Source organism: Passer domesticus, chromosome 27 (genome assembly GCF_036417665.1).
Source record: "Passer domesticus isolate bPasDom1 chromosome 27, bPasDom1.hap1, whole genome shotgun sequence".
Taxonomy (NCBI): domain Eukaryota; kingdom Metazoa; phylum Chordata; class Aves; order Passeriformes; family Passeridae; genus Passer; species Passer domesticus.
Window position 1 is genome coordinate 1,808,721 of NC_087500.1, and position 24,169 is coordinate 1,832,889.

At 64.9% G+C, this 24,169-nt stretch overlaps 3 protein-coding genes across 3 annotated transcripts; all 3 read left to right on the forward strand.

Moving 5' to 3' along the window:
• Nucleotides 1-2,946: 2,946 nt before the first annotated feature.
• C1QL1 (complement C1q like 1) lies at nt 2,947-9,477 on the forward strand. Its single transcript, XM_064400093.1, has 2 exons — nt 2,947-3,735; nt 8,791-9,477. Exons 1-2 carry the CDS (start codon nt 3,175-3,177, stop codon nt 8,968-8,970), a joined length of 741 nt encoding a protein of 246 aa, XP_064256163.1. The 5' UTR covers nt 2,947-3,174; the 3' UTR covers nt 8,971-9,477.
• Nucleotides 9,478-10,737: 1,260 nt separating this feature from the next.
• KIF18B (kinesin family member 18B) lies at nt 10,738-19,961 on the forward strand. The gene is made up of 10 exons (XM_064400091.1): nt 10,738-13,314; nt 13,942-14,336; nt 15,081-15,235; nt 15,680-15,784; nt 16,024-16,134; nt 16,717-16,902; nt 16,983-17,159; nt 17,512-17,630; nt 17,859-18,553; nt 19,251-19,961. Exons 1-10 carry the CDS (start codon nt 13,292-13,294, stop codon nt 19,874-19,876), a joined length of 2,592 nt encoding a protein of 863 aa, XP_064256161.1. The 5' UTR covers nt 10,738-13,291; the 3' UTR covers nt 19,877-19,961.
• Nucleotides 19,962-20,623: 662 nt separating this feature from the next.
• On the forward strand, nt 20,624-23,082 carry FAM187A (family with sequence similarity 187 member A). Its single transcript, XM_064400092.1, has 2 exons — nt 20,624-22,075; nt 22,891-23,082. The coding sequence occupies exon 1, from the start codon at nt 20,772-20,774 to the stop codon at nt 22,014-22,016; it is 1,245 nt and encodes a 414-aa protein (XP_064256162.1). The 5' UTR covers nt 20,624-20,771; the 3' UTR covers nt 22,017-22,075; nt 22,891-23,082.
• The last annotated feature ends 1,087 nt before the right edge of the window (nt 23,083-24,169 follow it).

Genomic DNA, 24,169 nt, shown 5'->3' on the forward strand with positions numbered 1-24,169 from the left:
AAGGCCAGCAGGCAGCTGGCCCTCCTGCCCACAGCTGAATGTCCCCCTCCCACAGCCCTTCCAGAGCCCATCCTGAGGACACAGCTGGAATTTGGGGGACAGCATCCAAACTCACCAGGGCCTGCAAATGGCTGCTCCCTCCCCGGGCTCGTCACCGTGGGCCAGCACTGTGCTCGTTGGCTGTGTCCAGCACTGTCCTAATTCCAGCTGAGCCACGCCTGGGCTGAGCCACGGCGGCAGGACCAGGTGGCAGGTGTGGGGGCACAATGTCCCTGTCCCCCTGGCCAAGCGTGGTCCTAAGGGCAGCGTCTGCCACAATGCCAGGAGGGGAAACTGAGGCACGGCACAGTGCCGGCCCCACGAGCCCCCTGCCCTGGCCCGGCCACCCCTGCCCTTCCCCAAATCCTCCTCCATGAGTTCCACAGCAAGCGGGAGGTGGTGGGCACAGCCACCCCCGGCCGAAGCTGCGCCCCTGGAGCATCGATTGTCCCCGTCCCCGCTGCCGCGTCCCCAGCATGGCCCACCCGCCCCCGCGCCGCGTTGCCAAAGCAAACAGCCGAGGGCTCGGCCGGCATCGATTCCGCGGGAGCCGCTGTTTGCTTAACCTTTGCAGAGGAGCGGCGGGCGTCGAGCGGAGCCGCAGCCACCGCCACCGCCGCAGCCACCGCCGCAACAGCTGCAGCCACCGCTGCCGCTGCTGTCACCACAAACACCCACTGCTGCAACAGCTGCAGCCACCGCTGCTGTCACCACAACCACTGCAGCCACCACCGCAACAGCTGCAGCCACCACTGCTGTCACCACAACCACTGCAGCCACCACCGCAACAGCTGCAGCCACCACTGCTGTCACCACAACCACTGCAGCCATCGCTGCCACATCCCTGCAGCCACCACAGCCTCTACTGCCACACCATCACTGCAGCCACCGCTGCAACCGCTGCAGCTGTGACCGGCACTGTTGTCACCACTACAGCCACCGCTGCAATAGCCACAACTGCTGCTGCCACCGCTGGCACCACAGCCACTGTGGCCACCAGCACTACCACTGGAGTCGCTGCTGTCACTGGTGCCATCGCTGCTGTCACAGCCACGGCAGCCGCTGCTGCTGCCACCTCCCTTCCCCACCTCCTGCACTCCCAAATGTGGCCGTCTGGAGCTTTGCCGATCCCTTCCCTGTGCCCAGGTGGATGGAGCTGGTTTCAGGGGCTGCACTGCACCCCCTCCCCATGCAGGGCTTGGGGACAACCTCAGGGGCTCCAGCCAGTGTCACCCGGGGTGTTGTACCCCCCATTCAGCTGCTGTCCCAGAGGCTGTCCTGGCTCTGCACCCGGCTGTTAGGGCCACAGCTTGGGGACGTGGTGACCGAGGGTGGTGGCCTCGCCATGGGGCCAGGCTGGCTCAGAGTGATGCAGCAGCCCGGGCTGGTGGCTATGCCAAGGGGACACAGCGTCCTGTGGCAACAAGGTGACCTGGGGCTGTGTCCCCACCACGAGGATGCAGTGGCCAGGACCGGGGATGTCCCCTGACCCTCCAGGTGAGACAAGTGCCCTGATGCAGCAGTGTGGGCCTGTCCTCCCTGTGTGTCCCCACCACGGGCACCCTGTCCCCACTCAGAGCCCCCTGCCCACCCGGGCCACCCCGTCCCCGCGCTGATGGTGACTCACGCAGCCCGTGACCTCGCAAGGCGTATTTTTAGGTGCTTGTTAAAACAGAAAGATAACGAGGAATAGGGGGGTGTGGAGGGGGGGGCGACAAAAATGATGGAGAAAAGAAGCAGGGAAACAGCTGGTGACATCATGGTAACAAACTTTGAGGGGGGGATACGGTGCTGGCAGCACCCCCACCCCAAAATACTCTCCCCTTCCCCAGCCTTGTAAAGACCCCAGGAATAATTGCCTGCTTAAAGGTAGCTAATTGATTTCTGCTCGCTGATTAAAGCCTCTGCAGGAGCCGGGGGACATGCGGGGGCGATCGATGGCTGTCAAAAGTCCCCTTGGTTCCCCCTCTTTTGGGGCGGGGCTGGGGCTTGTCCCCCGTGTGTCCCCTGGGTTTCGGGGCCATTGCACAGGCGTGAGGGGGATGAGGGGATGCACCCCCAGGGTATGTTTTGGGGGGCAGGGGGGATGATGACCCTGCAGACCTCACAGGTGCCACTGAGGCTGATGCCACCTCGTTGTTGTCACCGCACCGCTGTGGCGGATGGCACTGGGAGCAGCCCCGGGCCGCTCTCCGCCTGTGTGTCCGTGTCGCCCTCCCCCATCCCCGCGTCCTTCGCTCACCCCCGGCGCTGGCGGCGCCTGTCACTTGCCATCGCGTCCCGCTGTCCCCGCCGAGGCTGATGGAGATGGCAGGCGACGGAGCGGGCGCAGCCGCGTGTCCCCACGCCGTGAGCCCGCCGGTGCTCAGCCCCGGGCATGGCTCTTTCGCTCGGCCCGGGCCACGCCGGCGGTGGCACCTGCGGGTGCCCCGTTGTCACCGCGGCCTTTGCCACCAGCGCTGACATCCCATCCCACGGACCCACGGCCGGCCGCGATGGGTGCTCGGCCACGTGGGTGGCACCTGGGCTGTCCCAAAGTGTGCTCCCTCGTGGGAGGGGAAACTGAGGCAGGGAGTAGGGGCGAGCCCTACGGACCATCCCCCGTGGGTGTTCCTCTGTGGGGACACGAGTGACGGCTTCAGGGGTGTCCCCAGCTCCTCGGGGGCTCTCGCAGTGCTCGGGGTCTGGCGTGGGGGACAGGGCGTGGCCGGGGGTCACCGAGGGGTCCCGCGCTGGGAGGCGGGGGTCAGTGGGGCAGCCGGTCCCACCTCCCTGCCTCAGTTTCCCTCCCTCGGAGGGGGGGGGTCGCGGGTGGGCGTGGCGGGATCGTTCTCGTGGGCGTGGTTAACACCGACGGAGGCGTGTCCGGGGGTGGATGGGCGGGGCCGAGGGGCGTGTCCGGCGGCGGGGTGGGCGTGGCCCGGCGGGGTGGGCGTGGCCCGTGCGGCGCGGGGCGCACCGGAGCCAGCGGAGCGCAGCGGAGCCGCCGCCGCCGCCAGCCCGAGCCCCCCCGCCGCCGCCGCCCTGCTGCCCCCCGCCGGCACCATTCCCTCCCCCGGGCGCCAGCGCGCCCCGGCCGGGCGGCGGCTCAGCCTGGGCCGGAAAACTTTGCTGGCGGCCGCGGCGGGGGTGGTGATGGTTCTGGTGCTGGTGGTGCTCATCCCGGTGCTGGTGAGCTCCGCCGGTACCGACGGCCGGTACGAGATGCTGGGCACCTGCCGGATGGTCTGCGAGCCCTACGGCCCCGCCGCCCCCCCGCAACCGGCCGAGCGCGGCCCCCTCCCGCCGCCCTCCACCCTGGTGCAGGGTCCCCAAGGCAAACCGGGGAGACCGGGGAAACCGGGACCGCCGGGGCCGCCCGGAGAACCGGGGCCGCCGGGGCCGGTGGGGGCGCGGGGTGAAGCAGGAAGACCGGGACCCCCGGGATTGCCGGGACCGGGCGCTACGGGCGCGGTGAGCGCGGCCACCTACAGCACCGTGCCGCGGGTCGCCTTCTACGCCGGCCTCAAGAACCCCCACGAGGGCTACGAGGTCCTCAAGTTCGACGACGTGGTCACCAACCTGGGCAACAGCTACGACGCCGCCTCGGGCAAGTTCACCTGCGCCATCCCCGGCACCTACTTCTTCACCTACCACGTCCTCATGCGCGGCGGCGACGGCACCAGCATGTGGGCCGACCTCTGCAAGAACGGGCAGGTAAGGGCTGCCCGTGCCGGCTCCCTCCGCGGGACCGGGAGCTCTGCTGTCGCCAAGCACGGGAGAAGGGCTCTGGGTGCTTCCTCGGGATGTTCCATCCTTCCCCTGGCCCCGGGAATGCACCCCCAGGGTGCCTCATCCTCTTTGTGCTGATGATGGACCGCGGGTGCTTCCCCAGGGGCCCCGTCCTTTTCCCGGCCCCAGCCGTGCACTCCTGGGTGCTCCATCCTTCTCCTGGCCCCAGGGATGCAGCCCCGGGGTGCCACGTCCTTCTCCCAGTGCTGATTACGGGCTCTGGGTGCTTCCCCAGGGGGCCCGTCCTTTTCCCAGCCCCAGAGATGCATCCCCAGGGTGTCACATCCTTCTCCCAGTGGCAGTGATGGGCTCTGGGTTCATCCCTGGCACGCCACATCCTTCTCCCAGACACTGACGTGCACCCCTGGGTGCTTGATCCTTTCCCAGTGGTGCAGATGGGCTCTGTGTGCACCCCCAGAACGCCCTGTCCTTTTCCTACCCCCAGGGATGCACCCCAGGACGTTCTGTCCCTCTCTCGGTGACAATGATGGGGTTTGGGTGCGTTTCCAGGGTGCCACATTCTTCTCCTGGGCACGGAGCTGTAACCCCAGGGTGCCCTGTTCTCCTCACAGTGCTATGATGGACTCGGGGTGCACCCCGAGGGGCTCTGTGCTGCTCCCATCTCTGGAGCTGCATCCTCAGCGAGCCCCATCCTGCTCCCAGTGCTGGAGATGCTCCCCCAGGATGCTCCTTCCTTCTCCCAGTGACAATGACGGGCTCTGGCTGTGTCCCCGGGGTGCTCCATCCTGCTCCCACTGACAATGACGGGCTCTGGTTGTGTCCCCGGGGTGCTCCATCCTTCTCCCAGGGACAATGACGGGCTCTGGCTGTGTCCCCGGGGTGCTCCATCCTGCTCCCCTCCCTCAAGAAGCACTCCTGGGGTGCCCTGTCCTTCTCCCAGGGACAGCGCAGGGCTCCGGGTGCACCCCTGGGTGTCCCATCCTCCTCCTCCTCCCGTTCCCAGACGCTGCCCTGTGTTCCCTGTCCCTCTCCCAGTGCTGGGGACAGTCACCATCCACCCTGACGTGTCCCCGGGGGTTCCCTCAGCTCTTTCCTTGGCCACGGCGATGTTCCTTGGGGTGCCTCCTGATGTCTTGTGATGCCTTGGGCCACCCCCACAGCGTCCCCGGGGTGTCCCCCCGGCCGTGCCATTGTCCCCGCGGAGGTCCCTGCGGGGACAGGGCTCCTCGGCAGGGACAGTGTCCGCGGTGGCCTCGAGGGGGGCAGTGCCTGCCCCGCTTTTGGGGGCCTGCCCCCCCAGCCCGGAGCCGGCTCTGCTGCCGCTGCTGGCTCAGGAGGGACGGGCTGCGTGGGGACACCGCGGGGACACACACCCCGGGGGTGGCTCCGTCCTTCCCCTCCCCTCTCCCGCATCCCCTGACCTCATCCCGCTGGAACCCCTGATGCCAGGACTCAGCCTCGCCATCCACCCGCTTTTCGGGTGCCCCTTTCCCACGCCATGTCCCCCTCCCGGCCACGACTCGGGGGACAAGATGTGGCTGTGACCCCCGGGATGGCACCCGAGCTCAGCTCCCCTGGATGTCACCGCAGGCGGCATTCCCGCGGGATCCATCCGCTCTGCTCCCGCTTCCCGGCGTTTCCTCCGGCATCATAACCGATCCATCCTTGTCCTGAGGATGCAGGAGCCCGAATTAACCCAAAACTGAGTTATCACCGCAGAAACAGCCGGGGCGTGAGGCAGGAGTGGGAGCCTCGCCCCTCCCCGAGCCCTTCCGAGCGGGAGCACAGCAGGAGCCGCTCGGCAGCTTTTCTCCATCCAAACGGTTCCAATTTCCTTTTATTGAGATTATTTTTGTCCTCCCCCGCCCTCCAGCCTTAAATTTTTTGGGGTTCCAGCGCCGCTTGGCACTTCTGGCTCTTTCTCCCAGGCAAAATCTGGGTAACGCCGGACTGAGCACCCCAAAAACTCACCTCAACCCTTTGGCCTCCCCCAAAATCTTTTTGGGGACCACCCCAAACCTTCCTACCCCCCAGCTCTGCGGGGCATCGACATTCCTGGATGAATTTCCAGAAGCTATGGAGCCCCTTGTCAAGAGGAGCTGCGCTCGGGCTGGCGATGCAACTTAATTAACTGCTTGTTAATTACTAACAAGGCTTCGCCGCATCGATATCTATAAAGAAGATCCCCCTCAATGGCCCAAATAATTAAAAAATGGGGTTATTTAGGGGGTTGCTGCCAAAAATCCCCCATCCCTGGCACGGTGTGGGGTTCCCAGCAGACAAAGGTCGCTCCTGACGTATTCAGAACGAGTCAGAACTTGGGGGGCCCCTCTGGCCCCCAAAAATCCCCCGGGTGCTGCCGGTTTGGGGGCTGCCCATCACCGTTGGGTCGGGGCTGGAGTTAATGAGAGCCAGGGGAGCTGCTGCTGGTGATTAATTAGCATTAATTATTATTTGTATTAGCCCGTAGCTGAGGTGAGAGCAGTGGGAGGAAGGAGGACGGACAGAGGGACGGATTGATTGATTGATTGATTGATTGATTGATGGACAGGGCTGGTGCAAGGTGGTTTTGGGGTCCCCATGCTGTAGAAGCCCGTCCCCAGCTCAGGGAGGGTCACAGCCCCAGGGCACTGTTGGGGACAGTTCCCAAGGGTACACAAGGACGTGCTGGGGGGTCCTGGGGGCACCCACTGCCCTCTCTCGGGATCGGGGGGGCATCTGCTGAGGTACCCAGGGGCCCTGGGGGGCACCCAGAGCTGTGCCCAGGGGCATCTGAAGGGGGGCACCCAGAGCTGTGCCCGAGGATCCTGAGGAGCATCTGCCACTGCCTTTGGGGTCTCCAGGGGCAGCTGCTGCCTCACCTGGGGGTGCTGGGCCGTGGTGGCACGGGGGGCACGTGGTGTCCCCGAGGCCCCAAGTGTCACTGCACATGGCAGCACCCCACTGTCCCCTGTGTGCCTGAAAGCTCCTGGGTGCAACCTTGGGCACCACTCCAGAGTGTCCCCAGCACCGGGGACACCCCCAGCATTGTCACTGGGGTCAGGGAGAGCGGCTGCAGCAGAGCCCAGGCTGGGGCCAGGCCAGCACCATGACTCGCAGCTCCCGTCTGTGCCATGGGGAAACTGAGGCACAGACCAGGACAAGGGGGTGAGGCCATGGCTGCCGTGGTGGCAGCGCCCTTCCTGTGCCGCTGCGGTGCCTGGAGCGGCTCAGCCCGGGCCCGGCGCTGCCATTTATCTTGCCTGGTTAGCGAGGGCTGGCGGGCGCGCGGTGATGAGGCGGCTCCTTAACGAGGGAAGACGGATGGCACCGGGCAGCTCCGGCTGGGGGGAGCGACGGCGGGAGCCCGGCGCCAAATGGCTTTTCCTGGCTCTCCCTCCTCACGGCTTCTCCCCTCACTCCTGTTCCGCAGCAGAAGTGCCCAGCAGGGGTGGGCGCTGTGACCCACTGGGATTCAGGGTCCCCGCCGGGAATGGGGACCCTCGCGGTGGCAGGGTGGGCACAGGGTGACTTTTGACAGGGCGAGTGTTGCTGGTGGCACGAGGGGCTGCGTGGGCAAGTCCTGTGGGATCACCAGCCCGGCCGTGTGTAGGTTCCAGAGTTTACAGCGTCCCACCCCAGCCCCGCAGGCTGCCGGTGGGCTCGGGGGTGCAGCCGGGGAGGAGTGGTCCCCTGGGACTGCTGTCCTGGGGGCAAAGGACAGGGCTGCACGGGGACAGCCGTCCTTCTCCCGGCGCTCCGGGACACCGCAGCCGCTCGCCGGTGCCGGTCCGCCCCGCGCGAGCCAATTAAGAGCCGATTCTCGTCGCTTGTAATTAGCGGCACCTTCTCCCGGCGCAGCGCTTCTGCATTTCACTTGGGATTTCAGCAGCCGCCTTGTCACTGTCACCCAGCGCCGCGATCTCCCCGCGAGGCGCCGGCGGAGATTTGATTAGCCAAAGAATTCTGCAGCGGCAGCGGGCTCCAGCCACAGAACCGCTTCTCCCGGCGGTGCCGGCTCCTCGGGCTCTGCCGGCACCCAGAAACCTTTCCGGGGGAGCATCCTGCCCCGCAGCGGGTGCGGGTCCGCGTCACGGGGATGTGAGCTCGGCCCTCGGCACACGCTCACGGTCCCCGTGCAGCTGCTGGGAAGCGCTGCGGGATGCGCTGGGTTCAGTGGTTTGGTTTGGGGCTGGGCTGGGAGATTCGGTCCTGTGTCCCGGGCATGGCCCTGCATCCACACCCAGACATGGGATCCTGTGCCTGAGCTGGGTCCTGCATCCAAATCCGGAGTCAGGGTCCTGTGGGAGAGCCGTGGTGCCATGTGGAGCTGTGGTGCTGTGTCCGACCCAGAGTCCCACGGTCCTGTATCCAAACCTGGATTTGGGGCTCCTTGTCTGACCCACGGTCCTGTATCCAAACCTGGGTTTGGGGTTCTGTGTCTAACCCACAATCCTGTATCCAAACCTGGATTTGGGGCTCCTTGTCTGACCCACGGTCCTGTATCCAAACCTGGGTTTGGGGTTCCGTGGCAGAGCTGTGGTCCTGTATCCAAACCTGGGTTTGGGGTTCCGTGTCTGACCCACGGTCCTGTATCCAAACCTGGGTTTGGGGTTCCGTGTCTGACCCACGGTCCTGTATCCAAACCTGGGTTTGGGGTTCCGTGTCTGACCCACGGTCCTGTATCCAAACCTGGGTTTGGGGTTCCGTGTCAGAGCTGTGGTCCTGTCCCACGCTGGGGTGCTGTGCCTGGGCTGCAGTCCTGCCCCCGAACCCAGAGCCGCGGTCACACGCTGTGCCACTGTTCCCATCAGACACAGAGCCGCGGTGCCGTGTCGGTGCCCGCCGGGCCGGGGGGGCTCCGGGCGGTGCTCGGCGGGGCCGCCCCCCCCGGACCCTCTCACCTGCGGCGGGGGACCCCGGGCACCCCCGCTGCCCCGGGGCGGGTGGGTCTGACGCGTGTGAGGCGGGACCCGGCGCGTCCCGTGGGATCCGCGGCCGAGGCGCGCCCTGAGCCGCTCCCGCGTGTCCCCTGGGCAGGTCCGGGCCAGCGCCATCGCGCAGGACGCCGACCAGAACTACGACTACGCCAGCAACAGCGTCATCCTGCACCTGGACGCGGGGGACGAGGTCTTCATCAAGCTGGACGGGGGCAAAGCCCACGGCGGCAACAACAACAAGTACAGCACCTTCTCCGGCTTCATCATCTACTCGGACTGAGCCCGGAGCCGCCGCGGCGCCCCCGCATCCCCAGCCCCGCGGGCCGCCCCCGCAGTGACCCCCAGCCCCACGGCGTCCCGGGCCGTGGTTCGGTTCCCTGCTGCCCCCAGCTCCCCCCGCTCCTGCCCAGCCCCACGGCACCCCCCGCGCCGTCCGGCCCGCGGATCCCCCTCCCCGCGCCCCTCCGGTGCCCCGAGCCCCCGTCTCCCGTCAGCTCACACGAGGGCTGCCGCTCCAGGGCTTGGGGCTGCAGAGGGCTGGGGGTGGCAAGAGGCTGGGGGTGCCCCCCGCGCTGCCCCACGGCACCCCCATGCCCGGCTGTGCCCCCCTTGTCCCGCCGCCGCTCTCTGCCCGCCCTGGGGCGCTGCCGGGGGTCCCGGGGGGTCCCGGGGGTCCGGCTGTACCGACGCGTCGTGTCCCGGGCCGGGGGGCTGTGCTGGGGCGGGGGGAGCCGCCGTCCCGCTCCCCCCGCCGGGTGACAACATGGTAAAGCAGAGCTGTCATCTCTCCCCGTCTCTGTGTGTGTCCCCGGTGTCCCCAGCCCGGGGACGGGGCCTTTCTGCCACCACCACCAAAGCAGCCCAGGCACGAGGGGCTCCCTGTCCCTGTCCCTGTCACTGGGCCGCTTGGGGTGCCACCCTGACCATGGCCCTGTCCCCAGAGCCCAGCTGGCCCCAAGAGGGGCTGTCCCCTGATAACAGCATTGCCACTGCTCGGGGAGGGACACACAGAGCCACCGGGACCCTCGGGCACGCGCCCGTCACCGCTGCCCCGGCACGGGCAGGACACGGTCCAGTTAGGGGTGACAGCGGGTGACCGGGGCTCTGGTGGGATCGGGGATGGGAGCCCTGGGGACACGGAGTGGCCGTGGGGACAGGACGGGCTGGGTGTCCTCCTGGCCGTGTGTGTGTGTCCTAGGGGTGTGTGTGTCCCCGAGAATGAGTGTCCCCAGGTGTGTGTGTGTGTCCCAGGTGTGTGTCTGTGTCACGGGGCTGTGTGTCCCTCAGGTGTGTGTGTATGTTCCAGGTGTGTGTTTGTTCCAGATGTGTGTGTTCCAGAGGTTGTGTTCGTTCCAGATGTGTGTCTATTCCAGATGTTGTGTTCCAGATGTGTGTTTGTTCCAGATGTGTATGTGTTCCAGATGTGTGTGTGTTCCAGGTGTGCTCCCTCCCCCAGCTCTGTGCGTGTGTCCCAAGCCCCGGCGGGTCCCTCCGCTGTCCCCCAGCGCCGATCCCGGCTGGAGGCGGCGGCGGGGCCGGGCTGGATCGCAGCTTCGAGCAGAAGGTCCTCGAGAACGGTGGGGCCGAAGCGCAACCAGGGGACCCTCCCGGACCCTCCGGAACCTCCCAAGGCTCCCTGGGACCTTCCAAGACCCCCCGGGACCCCCGGGACCCCCCGGGACCCCCGGCACCGTCCCCGCTCCGCCGCCGCCGGGCTCGGAGCCGCTGCTGCTGCCGCCGCCAGGGGGCGCAGGCGGCGACGAGCGCAGCGCCCATGGCGCATCGCGCGCGGCTCGGGACTACAACCCCCATGAGGCACCACGCGGCACGCAGCCAATGGGAGCCGGAAAGCGGCGCGGAGCCAATCAGGAAGAAGGGCGGGGCCTCGCGGGCATTTTAAAGGCAGCGCCGGGGCGGGAACCCGCCTGGAGCGTGAGGGGCCGGGGCTGAGGCTGGGCCGGGGCCGGGGCCGGGGCCGGGGGCCGGGGGCCGGGGGCCGGGGGCCGGGGGCCGGGGGCCGGGGGCCGGGGCCGGAGCCGGAGCCGGAGCCGGGTGCACTGAGTGGGTGCAGTGCCCCGTGCGGGGTTTTGTGGCCCCGTCAGGCCGTGAGGGGCTGGGCGGGCCTGAGGCGCGGTGTCACCGCCCTGGCCCGAATGCAGGAGCGGCTTGGAGCCGGGGCGCCTCTCCCCGCGGATCGCCCCGATCCCCGTCCCAGGAGGCTCCGCCGGCACCGCGGCATTCCCGAGGGAGCGGCTCCTTCCCGGGTTTGTGCCCGGCGGCACGGGCGGCCTGGGAGCTGCACGGGAGATCTGCCGTGGAGAGGAATCACCGCGCACTAAACACAGCGTCCAGCACACGGTACAGCCCAGGACTGTAAACATCTCCCACTGCATCCTTCAAAATGGTTAAAGGACTCCGGGCTCGCTGTGTCCCAGCCCGGCTCAGAGCCTGCTCCCTGGCCCCGCACTGCAGTAACTGCACCAGAATGCTGCACCACGGAGAGACACAGAGCCGCTCGTAGGACTGATGGGGAATCTGCTCAGGAAATGTCAACACTCTCCCTCTGTTTCCTCCCTGCTGCAAGGATCCCAGGTGAACTCAGCCAGCATCAGCAGTTGGGTGCTTGGAGAAGGAAGGTGGGCTGGGGTCCCACATGGTCAGCAATTGTTCAGGAAACTTTCTGGCCATCCATCCATCCATCCATCCATCCATCCATCCATCCACCCCAGAGTCCCTCTGGCAGTCACATTCCTGCCCCTCCAGACTGGCACTGCTGGGACTGAAGCCCCTTCACAGCAGCAGCTCCAGAGATTCCTCAACAGGAATTCCTCCCTTGATTTTAATGGGGCATTCCTGCTAAAATACTCAAAGGGAAAACTGTCACTGCCCTGACACACATTATTATTGCAGGTACCAAACAACAAAATTAAGGTCAACAGAGTTGCCATAGGCCAGAAAGGATTACCAATATAAAATCACAAAAAAGAGTTGATCCCTATGTATTAACATACTGGGTCAGTCACCTGGTGCTGGCAGTTGGATGTTTGGAGAAGGAAGGTGACCTGGGGTCCCATCTGGGTCAGAAACTGTTCAGGAAACTTCCCTGCCATCCATCCTGGAGCTGCTCTGGCAGCGGCACTCCCACCCCAGACTGGCACCGGGGCCAAGGGGCCCTGTTGGCTCCCCACACCCCATCCCACAGCTGCCCCTGGTTTCCTCTCCAGCTCAGCCCCAGGGCTCCCAGAGAGCAATGCCAGGCTCTGCTTCCTTTAAGGAATCTTATCGTGCTGCAGCAGCTCAGTAACAGCTTGAGATGGAGCCTCTGGAGAGGGACCCCACAAAGAACCTCCCAGGTTTCCATCCCCTCCTGGCAGTGGGGTTTTCCTGCCGAGCCATCCTCTCCTGCTGTGTCCTAGTGTCCCCTGTTACCAGCCTGGCACTGCAGGGCCCTGGCCCTTTGGGTCAGTGCCAGCTCCTGGCCCCGTGCTGGGGGCTCTGGCCATTTTCCCTACAGAGCTCACCCTGCAGCCCCCAGGGCAGCTGCCCCGCCAGCTTTCTGCACTAATGTACTCCTCAACACGAGGGACTCATTACACACCCCAAACTGTGACAGAGCAACATCCCCAGACACCCAAATCCTGCCCCACTTTTGGGGGGCTGCACCCCCAGCCCAGAGCTGGCTCTGCTGCTGCTGCTGGGTCCGGAGAGATGGGCTGGTGGGGACACTGCAGGGGACACACACCCCGGGGGTGGCTCCATCCCTCCCCTCCCTAATCCACAGCTGCACCCTCTGCCTGCAGCTTCATCCCCTTCAAAACGCAGCCCACGGTGCCACAGGACACCCTCATCCCCGAGCCGGGGGACACGGCTGTGAGGCCTGGGGAGGAGCTGCAGCCAAAGGGCTGTGGGCAGTGGCCCCCTGTCCTGGGAGAGGCTGGGCTGGTGACCAGGGTGTCCCTGGGTGGCACCGGGGCTCCGCAGTCCCTCACTGACACAGACAGTGGCTCAAGGCCACCCTCAGTGTGTTCACAAAGGTGACACGAAGCTGCGGTGCAGGTGACATCCAGGGGGACCTAGACAAGCTCGAGAAGTGGGACCAAGAGAACACGGTGAAGCTCAATAAAGCCAAGGGAAGGGGCTGCACGTGCCCAGGGACAGTCCCAGGCACCAGCACAGAGTGGGAGAAGAGCTGAGAGCTCCCTGCAGAGAACTGGGGGGTTCCGGTGGGGGAAAAGCTGCACCCGAGCCAACAGCGAGCGCTAAACACTCCTGGGCTGCAGCAGCAGGAGTGGCCAGAGGAGGGTGAGAGGGGAACGCTGCCCCTGCGGAGCTGTAACCAGATCTCCTCTCGGGGTCCCTCCAGCCCAAACCCCTCAGTGACGCGTGGGCCCACGGTAATGAATCCCCGGGGGCTCCGTTGTTCCCAGCACGGCTCCATGGCCACCAGCACAGTCACAACGTTCCAGGGCTGCCAGGCACCGGCGGAGCCCGGGTGACAACGGCCGGGCCGTCGCTGGCCCCGCTCCGCTCGCTGCTCCGCGCCCGGCGCAGGCGGAGGCCGCTCTCGGTGCCCGAGGCTGAGCCTCGAGCCTCGCACGGCGATGTCGGGGGACGCGCTGGCCGGGTCAGTTCCGGAGGGGCGGGACAGGGACACGGGGGACTGCAGGGGAGGGAGCCGGGCTGTGGGAGGGAACCTAAGGAGTGATAGAGGGGGCAAAAGAATGATAAAGTACTGGAACGCTCTTCCCAGGAAGGAGGTAGAATCACCAACTCTGGATGTGTTGAAAACAAGACTGGACTTGGTGCTATAGTCTGGTTGAGGGGTTAGGGCATAGGTTGGGCTCGGTGATCTTAGAGGTCTCTTCCAACCTCATTATTCTGTGATTCTGTCGTGAGAGGGGCTGTGGGGCCCAAAATGTGGGGAGGCTGAGTGGGCTCAAAGGGGGATGTTGGGACCCTTGGGGAGGCTGTGTGAGGGGGCTGTGTCTCCAAGGGATTTAGGGTCTTTAGGGAGTCTGTGGGGGTCTGAGGGAGCAGTAGGAGCATGAAGGGGTTTCTAGGGCCAAAGAGACCTGAAGAGGGGCCAAGGTTTTGGGGGAGGCTGTGGGAGCCTGAAGAGGGTTCAGGCTCAGGGGGCTCCAAAGGGGCACCGGGCGGGATTGGCACAGGGAGGGGGGAAGGCTCTGAGACCTCGCCCAGCCTGGGGATCTCTGTCCCCCTGTGCACCCTCCAGCTGATCCTGTCCCCCTAGAGCACAAGAGGACCCGGATCAGTGGATCGGGAGCGCTGTCCCCGAGCAGCCCGAAGCCCCAGCCCCAGGTGCCTGTTGGGGGGCAGAGCCCCCGCCCCAGGAGGGCTCCGTGACCGTGGTGCTGCGTGTGAGGCCCCCCAACCCCCGGGAGCGAGCTGCAGCCGCCATCCTGCACGTCCTGAGCGAGCACGCGGTGCTGTTCAGCTCCGAGGAGCCCGGCGGCCCCGGAGGCACCGGAGGCACCACACCGCCCGGCCGCAGCCCCCGCCGCCGCCGCAGGAACCTCGAGTTCGAGTTCGACCGCGTTTTTGACGAGAGGGCCACGCAGGAGGAGGTGTTCCAGCACACCACGCTGCCTCTGCTGGACACCCTCCTCGCTGGCTACAACTGCTCCGGTAAGTCCTGGCACACAGCCCTGATCCGTGCAGGAGCTCCTGCCCCATCCCCTCCCAGGCTGGGTGGGCTCAGCAGAGCCCTGAATTTAATTTGGGAGCCCTCACACGTCTTTGGGAATGGGGTGACACAGCAGCAACCCAAAACCACACAGCCTGAAGGGTGTTGGCGCCATATCAATGCACAGGCGACTCCCGACGAAGGGGAGAGAAAATGATGCATCTGACTCCATCATCAGAAGGCTAAATAATTACTTTATTATTCTATACTATGTACATTCTATCTAAAGGCCTGAAGGGCTGCCCCTGTCCCCAGGCCCAGCACTGAGTGCTGCCCTCGGGAGGAGGGCTGAGGCTCCAGATCAGTGTCCCACCCTGATGGGAGGCTTCAGAGGAGGTGCTGGAAGATGGGGGTAAAAGAGAGCAAGCAGAAATGCCTCGTGGGGAGAGGGTCAGAGGTGATCTGAGCATGGGAGCAGTGCTCATCAGGGGACTCCTTCTGTCCCTGCTGCATTAGAGAGGCTGAAAACAGAGAGAAAAATTGCCCTGGGGAGCAGTGGTTATGATGTGTTTTATCTGTGTGAGAAGCTCCTCTCCCTCTCCCTCTCCCTCTCCCTCTCCCTCTCCCTCTCCCTCTCCCTCTCCCTCTCCCTCTCCCTCTCCCTCTCCCTCTCCCCTTTTGGACCCTTCTGCTGCACCAGGTGAGTACCGATAGATCATTTCACCACCCTCCCCTTCTCCTTCCAGTGTTTGCCTACGGTGCTTCAGGGGTTGGGAAGACCCACACCATGATGGGCTCCAAGAGCACTCCTGGCATTGTGCACCTGGCCACGGTGGAGCTCTACAAGAGGCTCGAGGCCATGAAGGACAAGAGCTGGGAGGTCCTGGTCTCCTACCTGCAGGTTTGCTGTGGCCCTGCGTGTTCCCTCCTTCCTCGGGGTCCCCAGGGAAGAGATTTGGGGTTGATCCAGAGCCACAGTCAGGGCTCCTGCAGTGTCCTCTGCTGTGCCTGGGCTTGGCAGGGCAGCCTGCCCGGGAGCAGGGTCACCCATTGGGTGGAGAGAACTGTTGCTGCTGCTTCCTGCCAGCTGGAGCTGGGGGCTTTTCTCGCCCTTGCTGTGCTCCACAGAGCAGTGAGGGCTTCCTGGTGGAAGGGCTGGAGAGGAGCAGGGTTGTGGGAACGTCCCAGCAGAGCTCTGGGACCTAGCTCTTCCTTGTGAACCCCATCAGCTGAGGTCCCAGAGGTGGGGTCAGGGGGAGCCCCTGGCTGTGCCAGATCCTGCAGGGGTACCCAGCTCTTCTCCCAGAGAATCAGACCTCAGCCTGACCTCGATTTCCTGCTCCAGGTGTACAAAGAGCGTGTCTACGACCTGCTGAAACCCCAGGGTCCTCTGAACGTCTGGGAGCAGCCTGGGAAAGGAGCCGTGGCACAGGGCCTCTCCTTCCACCAGGTCTGGGCACAAGAAAGGCACAAGGGCTGGGACAGACTCATCTGCACCAGTGCTGAGAGCAGCTGGGAGTGCTGGGGACACGGGCTGGGGAGGTCCCAGGTGCCTCCTGGCTCTGGCTGGCAGCAGAGGTGGCCCCGAGCTGCCGGGAGCCTCGGCCGCACTGCCCGGGGCTGCTCGGCCCCGCGGTGCCCGGCTGCCGTGCCCAGCTGCTGATGCAGCCCCTGCCCGCTCTCCCCCAGCCCACCTCTCCAGAGCAGCTCCTGGACATGTTGGCCAAAGGCAACAAAAACCGGGCACAGCGTGCCACCAAGGCCAACGCCGCCTCCTCCCGCTCCCACGCCATCTTCCAGGTGAGGGCTGCTGCCTCTGGGCTCGCCCCACTGCTGCTGCCAGCGGGGCTGGAAGCACACCTGCACACCTGTGCCAGCACCAGCGTCCCCCTCAGGGCGAGCCCTGAGCTGGGAACGTTGCTCCCCTGGGGCTCTGTTCGTGTGCTCTCTGCTGTCTGGGTGCAAAGCTGCCCAAGGGTTTCAGTCCCAGCCAGGCCCTTCCCCAGTTCCAGGGCTGTCACGGCTGCCTGGGCAGGCGGAGGCTCTGGCTGTCACTTCAGCCCCTTGCTGCTGGCAGGGGAGCAGCCCAGGTGTCTGCATGCTTTTCCTGTCCCTCTGAGGACCTGCCCAGCCATACCCCTCTCTATCATCGAGTGTGGGAGCTGCTGATTGTTCCCATAGCTGTCCCTCCCTGCCAGATCCCTTCCCTGGCTCTGCTCCTTGTGTCACCACCAGGTGTTTGGCTCATCCTCCCGTGCCAGGCTCCTCTCCTCCTCCTGCTCATCTCCCCAGAGGATTCCCTGGCTCTTGCCCTGAACGCACAGAGCCCTGTGCCCCAGAGCTCCTGTGTGGAGCCAGCCTCAGCCCCCTCTGTCCCCGCAGATCCAGGTGAAGCAGCGGGACCCCGGCGGGGACCTGCGGGTGGCCAAGCTCAGCTTCATCGACCTGGCGGGCTCGGAGCGGGCCTGGGAAACGCCGGGCCGGGGAGAGGGGCTGTGGGAGGGCACCAGCATCAACCGCTCGCTGCTGGCCTTCAAAAGCGTCGTCCGTGCTCTGGCCGGAGCCAAGGTGGGTCTGGCTCCCCGGGACGGCTCCGGGAGGGTTTCCCCAGGCCCGGAGCTGAGCGGAGCCTCGCTGTCCCGGGACAGGGCGGGCAGAGCCACGTGCCGTTCCGGGACAGCAAGCTGACGCTGCTGCTGAAGGACTCGCTGGTCGGCAGCTTCCGCAGCACCGTGATCGCGGCCGTGAGCCCCGCGGCGCCCGCCGGCCCCGACACCTACAGCACGCTGCGCTTCGCCAGCCGGGCCAGGCACATCCTGCTGCCGGTGAGCACCGGGAGGCTCTGCCGGGGCTCGGGAGCTGCCGGCTGCGCGGCAGGGTCGCGGTGGGTGCATCCGTGGGTGCCTCCGTGTCCCGTGGGAATCTCCCAGCCCGGGGGTGCGCTGCGGGCAGGAGCTGCCGACGGAGCTGAAGCAGCGTGTGCCTGCTCTGCTGCTAAAGCCGCTGAGCCCAGACCCCGCAGGGCTTTTGCCCATGGCAGCAGGTCTCTGGGCACAGATCGTGTCCCCTGCGGCCACCCGGGGGCTCTGGAGCCTGGGGGAGGCTGAGGAGCTGCCCTGCCCAGCCCCGGAGATGGGTCCTGCTGCACCGTTGTGTTTAACCACTGCCTCACCCCAGTCCTCGCAGGACACCGGGACGTCTCCCTGCAGCTCCAGAACAGACTCCCTGCCCGATCTGCAGCTCCAGGCCAGGACACCAAGTCCCCTTCAGCAGGACCTGCAGGACCAGCAGCAGAAGTGAGTGTCCTTGTGTCCTCCCCGTGCCCCACTGCCTCCTCTCGGCCTGGGCAGACTCGGTTGCATGGATGTGGGACCAGGGCTGAGCTTGGAGATGCTGGCCTGTCCCTGGGTCCCTTGTCACCCACAGGTGCACACACCTCACAGCTCAGGCTCTCCAACAGGGGACAGCTTGGGAATGTCCCACGTTCCAAGTTTGACACTCTTACCCTAAATCTCTACTCACAGCCTCTGCCCTGATGAAATTACTGTGAAGACAAAGGAAGTGGAGGAGCCCAAAGGGCTGAAGGAGTCCAGAGAGCTGGAGGAGCCCAAAGGGCTGGAGAAGCCCAGAGGGATGGAGGAGCCCAAGGGGCTGGAGGAGTCCACAGGGCTGGAGGAAGCCAGAGGAATGGAGGAGTCCACAGGGCTGGAGGAAGCCAGAGGAATGGAGGAGTTCACAGGGCTGGAGGAAGCCAGAGGAATGGAGGAGTTCACAGGGCTGGAGGAAGCCAGAGGAATGGAGGAGTTCACAGGGCTGGAGGAGTTCACAGGGCTGGAGGAGTTCATAGGCCTGGAGGAGTTTATAGGGCTGGAGGAATTCATAGGGCTGGAGGAGTCCACAGGGCTGGAGGAACCCACAGGGATGGAGGAGTTCATAGGGCTGGCGGAGTTCATAGGGCTGGAGGAGCCCAAAGGGATGGAGGAGCCCAAAGGGATGGAGGAGCCCAAAAGGATGGAGGAACCCACAGGGATGGAGGAGTGCATAGGGCTGGCAGAGTTCATAGGGCTGGAGGAGCCCACAGGGCTGGAGGACTCCACAAGGCTGGAGGAGTTCATAGGGCTGGAGGAGTCCACAGGGCTGGAGGAAGCTGCACCTTCCCGTAGCCCCGCAGAGCCCAGCAAGGTTGCTCCAACCCCAGGAATGCAGCTGAGCTGTGCAGGTGAGGATTTGGGATGGGGACAGTGGGGATTGGCCTCTCTTCTGTGTCTCGATGGGGGCTGGAGGAGCCTGCAGTGGGACACAGCTCCTGGCCGCGGTGGGCACGGGGCAGAGAACGGGCGTGTCCCTCGGTGTCCCCAGGTGTCCCCAGGGGTCGTGCCCGGCGTGGCTCCGCCCTCGCTGTGCAGAGCGATCCGAGCTCGGCAGCACCTCGGGCAGGAGCCGGGAGCAGCCCTGGGCTCCGGGGGAGCTCAGCTCGTGTGTGCGAGGCAGCTCCCACGGGAGGGCTGTCCCTGCCCCGGGAGCCCAAAGCAGCAGCTCTGAGCTGCGTTTCTCCCGTGTCCTTTACTCCTCCCTGGTTCCCTTGCCTGAGCCAGCCGGGATGGAGCCTCAGCCGGCTCCGAGCAGGGCTGAGCTCTTCCTCCTCATCCTCCGTGCCAGGCGCGGTGCTGGCAGCGGAGCTGTGCTTCTGCAGACCCCGTTTGCCGGGGGCAGCGCAGGCACTGCCCGGGGCGCCGGCTGTGGGACCGGCCCGGCGCCTGTGCCCGCTCTTTTCCTCGGGGTTGGATGAGCTTTGATGGAACAGCGGCTGCAAAGGGCTGCTGCGGGGCTGGGGGGGCACACGGGGTGCCCCGAGGGTTGGGGTGCTCCCGAGCTGCAGACACGGAGGTGACTCTATTTCTTCTTTGCTCTTTTAGCCGAGGCTCCTGTCGCCATGCCAGATCCCCCTGTGCCCAGCACCGACCGGGAACGCTCCCAGGAGCTCTCTCCGTGCTCCAGTCCCAAGCCGATATCTCTCTGGCCGGTTAAGAGGATGCTCGACTCGAGCAGCGATTCCCAACCAGAAAATTCCCGCAGCTTCCGAACACGGAGGAAGCGCCAGCGGAGCTGCGGGAAGGCAGCAGAGACTCCCCGGGCAGCGCAGAGCCCCGGGCAGAGCTCCTCCGAGTCCCCGCAGCCGCGCTGTGCCAGCCGCCAGCCCTCCCGGCCGGGCACCCAAAGCCCTGGCACCCCTTCACCAGCGGCTGCACGGACCCGCAGCCCCCGGCCCGGGCCGGCTCCAGAGCCGCTTCCCCCCAGCGCCGAGCAGCAGCCAGAGCTCCGGGCAGCCCTCCCGCGCCCTCCCCCCCGCACCTCGCCCGGCGTCCCAACCCTGAAGTGCCGCTCCCCCGTGCCCCGCTCCTCCGGCAGCCCCGCCAGCCTCCCCTCCTGCCCCGCGGTGCCCTTCTGGCCGTGGTTCCAGCTGCGCGCCCGCGTCTGTGCCCCCTCTGTTGGCTCCGTCCTGTACGTGTGTTTGCAGGTTATGGGTGGGTTTAGGAATTAAGGTACTGTGTTTTTAATAAATTGTTCTGTCCCAAATCCAAGGGCCAACACGTGGCTGTTCTCTCCTGCCTCCCCCTCGTGTGGGGAGCCTGGAAAAGGTTCTGGCTCTGGGGTTGGGCTCCATCCCCCTTCTCCATCATGCCAGGGCCTGTGGGTGCCTCTGCTGAGTGTCCCAGAGTGCAGGTGAGGGCTGTGGGGGCAATGGCCATGGCCATCCATGACAACAGCCCAGTCAGGGGAGCTGTCCCACTGTCATTGCAGGGGGATCATGGCCCTGCCACTGCACACTCACATTTCTAGTGTTTGTTTGTTCCCCATGCTGTGACTGTTCGTGTCCAGGCACTTCAGAGAGGGGATCAGGAAACCGTGTGGGGTGTGAGAGGTTCCACCACAGCCACACACAGCATTGATGGGGTTTGCCCCGTGATTCTCATCTCGGGCCAAGGAACATCAGGCTCCACGGGCTGGCCTGGTCTCTTCCCTAGAAGGAAACAATGGCACAAACATTTCCCCTTTGGAACCCAGCCCCCAGGCCTTTCTATTTAAAACCCCTCTCATCAGATTGGCCAGCCCATGGCTGAAGGTTCTCTTTGACCTAATCATTAAAGCACAACCCACTGCTCCAAAAGCCAATACCTTCCCAAAGGCACAGCCATGAAGATGTTGATCTGCACTAGAGATCCTCTCTAAGTTCCCACCCAACTCAAACCATGACGAGATGTTGGGGGTTCCACTGCTCCAGCACAGCTCCATTGTTGCCAGGCACGTGGGTGACAACGCTCTAGAGCTGCTTTGAGAGTGGGTGACAGAGGCTGGGCTGCTTCAGGGCAGGATGCTCCCAGCAGATCCCTGCCTGGGCTGTGTGAGTTCTGCTGGGCCAGAGAGCACCAGGAGTGATGGGGACGAGGCTGCTGGGAGCCACCCTTCTCCTGTCCCTGGTGGATGCCCTGCAGGCCTTTGCCATTGAGAAGAAAGGGGATGTGTTCAAGAAGACGGCGTGTCCTGCCTTCCTGGTATTCGAGAGCGTCGCGTACTTGGCGGACATGACCTTCGAGCTGCCCTGCAAGTGCAAGCCCGAGGAGACCTCCACTGTGGTCTGGTACTTCCAGAAGAACCTGTACAGCCACGAAACCACGGTGCTGACAGACTTCAACGGCACCGTGATTGTGGACTCCAGCCACATCCGCGTGGGCAGCGACCTCCTGAAGCGCTTCAGCATCCGCATGTTCAGCCTGATCGTGTTCCGAGCGCAGGTGAGGGACTCGGGCCATTACCTGTGCGGCACCAAGGAAGGGCTCTTCTTCTACGGCTACGACGTGGACGTGCAGCCCACCAGGCAGATCACGGTGGCTTTCCTGGATAAGGAGCAGCACGTCCAGGAGGACTACACAGGGAAGGATTTCACCCTGTTCACCATGTTCTGGGACTGGACCAGCTGCGACCGCTGCGGCGTGCGGGGCGAGCAGCGGCGCATCGGGCTCTGCTACGTGCAGAGCGCCGAGCTGAAGCCCCGCTACCGCACAACCCTCCCCAACGTCACCTCCTGCGGCTCCAGGGCTGTGCCCTCACGCTTCGGGAGCCTCATCCACCTCCGGAACCCCGAGGTGGCCATCAGGAGCTGCCTGGCCTCCTGCTCGGAGAAGGAAGCCCCCGAGGAGGGCGTGCAGTCCATCTCCAACATCGTTTACAAGCTGGGCAAGAGACCCGAGCTGCCCCACGTCCCCATCCAGTACCACAACCAGCTCCCCAAAACTGACCTGGTGATCTCGTGCCCGGGAGCGCGGCCGGAGCACGCCGTGGCCTGGGACAAGGGCTCCATGCGCCTCTACCGCTCCTACTACCTGCTGGGGGTCAGGAAGAACATGAGGCTCTTCATCGACCACGGGAACCACCTGCACATCCAGCGGGTGCACAGCAAGGACAAAGCCACCTACTTCTGCTGGAGGGAGGGCGAGCTGGTGGCCGGCTTCCAGCTCAGCGTCATCTTCCAGCCCCGGCGCCAGCGGAGCCCCAGCGACCCCGAGTCGATCTTCGTCATGAGGGCTGTGGGCATCAGCTTTGCCATCGTCATCGGCATCTTCTTCCTCGTCCACTTGTCCTGCTACATCTCTCAGGTGTTCAGAAAAGCGGCCAAGCCATAGCAGCTCCCCCACAGGACACTCGGACACCTTGGATCACCCTGGCACAGGAAATTTCCAATGTGAGGACCATTTTTGTATACTTTAGTTTCAACTTTTTTTTCAGTGTTTGGTTTTCACTTTTTGAAGGGAAAGTTTTTTGTGTTGTTTTTCAAATAATCTGGCAATTTTCTTCAGAACTGTCTCTGCTTTTGAGGTGTTCTTAACTCACACAACTCAGCACAGAATTGGGAGTCAATATTTGTGCCTGGCAGAGTTATCTTACACATGCCCCAAAGGTGGTGGCATCTCTGCAGGGTTTCAGCAGGGAGCAGAATGTGCCCTCCAGGCTCATCTCCTTTGTTTGGGGATGTGACTTGAGGATTCCAGCATTCCCAAGAGGAATCTTGCTGTCCAGGAGGGCACTGTGGGTCCCAGCAATGCTCTGGCACTTGAACCGTGTTGATGATGGTGAGACAAACACCTGGTGAGGACATGAGAAGCACAGTCAGGGAGGGACAGAGCAGTGGAAAACAATCTGCATGTCCCACTCTCAGGGATGGAGAAGGGTGCAGCTGGTTGGGTCCTTGAAGGGCAACAAACCCGGCCAAAGCCCCAGTGAGGCAGGAGGGCTCACAGACAGAGGCAGCTCCAGGCCTGACTCTCCCTGGGGACTTTGCCACCAAACTCAGCCCCCAGACAGAGCTGACAGTGTCCCCAGGGTGGCAGCAGCCAGGGCTGTGGGTGCCAAGGCCAGGGCTGGTGCAGGACAGAGGAACACAGCCACCAGGACTCACCTGGCAGCACTGCTCCATGCTTTCCCCTCTGAATCCCTAAAAATCTCCCAGTAGAACCCAAAGTGCTTCCCCCACTGCCCTTAATCCCCTCTCTCCCCCAGGATTAACCCCTGCAGGGCCAGAGGTGCTGGAAGCTGAGGGCTGCTCCTGTATCCTCTGCAGCCGTGGTTTGCTTGCTGGGAGGCAGAGCTGGCAGCAGCAAGGGCAGAATTCCAGCACAGCTCAGGGATTTGTGCAGGCAGGAATCCAGGAGCCACCAAGGAGCCCAGCTGGGAGCTGGCTGCAAAAGCATGCAGACACCTGGGCTGCTCCCCTGCCAGCAGCAAGGGGCTGAAGTGACAGCCAGAGCCTCCGCCTGCCCAGGCAGCCGTGACAGCCCTGGAACTGGGGAAGGGCCTGGCTGGGACTGAAACCCTCGGGCAGCTTTGCACCCAGACAGCAGAGAGCACACGAACAGAGCCCCAGGGGAGCAACGTTCCCAGCTCAGGGCGAGGGGACAGCCCTGAGGGGGACGCTGGTGCTGGCACAGGTGTGCAGGTGTGCTTCCAGCCCCGCTGGCAGCAGCAGTGGGGCGAGCCCAGAGGCAGCAGCCCTCACCTGGAAGATGGCGTGGGAGCGGGAGGAGGCGGCGTTGGCCTTGGTGGCACGCTGTGCCCGGTTTTTGTTGCCTTTGGCCAACATGTCCAGGAGCTGCTCTGGAGAGGTGGGCTGGGGGAGAGCGGGCAGGGGCTGCATCAGCAGCTGGGCACGGCAGCCGGGCACCGCGGGGCCGAGCAGCCCCGGGCAGTGCGGCCGAGGCTCCCGGCAGCTCGGGGCCACCTCTGCTGCCAGCGGCTCCTTCCCCGCCCGGCTGATCTCGCCTTTGTCTCCTTGAGCCTGGGAGCTTCCAATTAAAACTGCCAGCCCGCTCCCAGTTCGTTTGTGTCATTAGAGGGGGAGGAGGAGGAGGAGGAGGGGGAGCCCAGCTCTGCCTCCCGCCCTGCCCGTGCTTTGATGGCGCTGCGTGGGAGCCGGGAGAGAATCGATCCCCGGGAGCAGCGGGTGCCCACACAGGACCCCAAAGGTCCCCGGCCCCCGCTCTGTGCCCCCTCCACCCCTGAGCACCGGGGAGGGGCTGTCCTGTCAGCAGAGCTGTCACACAGCACGTGTCTCCAGGGATGCCACTGCTCTCTGGGGACACAAGAGTCGCTGGGGATGTGAAGGTGCCCCAAATCTGGAATTTTTGTGGGCACCACCCCTGGTGACACCGGCACAGGACAGCCAGGGGAGCACGGGGCTGGCTGGAGGCAGGGAGCTTCTGGGGTTAAAGAGGGAGGGGGGAGCTGTCCCAGTCCCACCAGTCTCACCAGTATGGTCCCTGCTGGCCCTGGGTCTACCCAG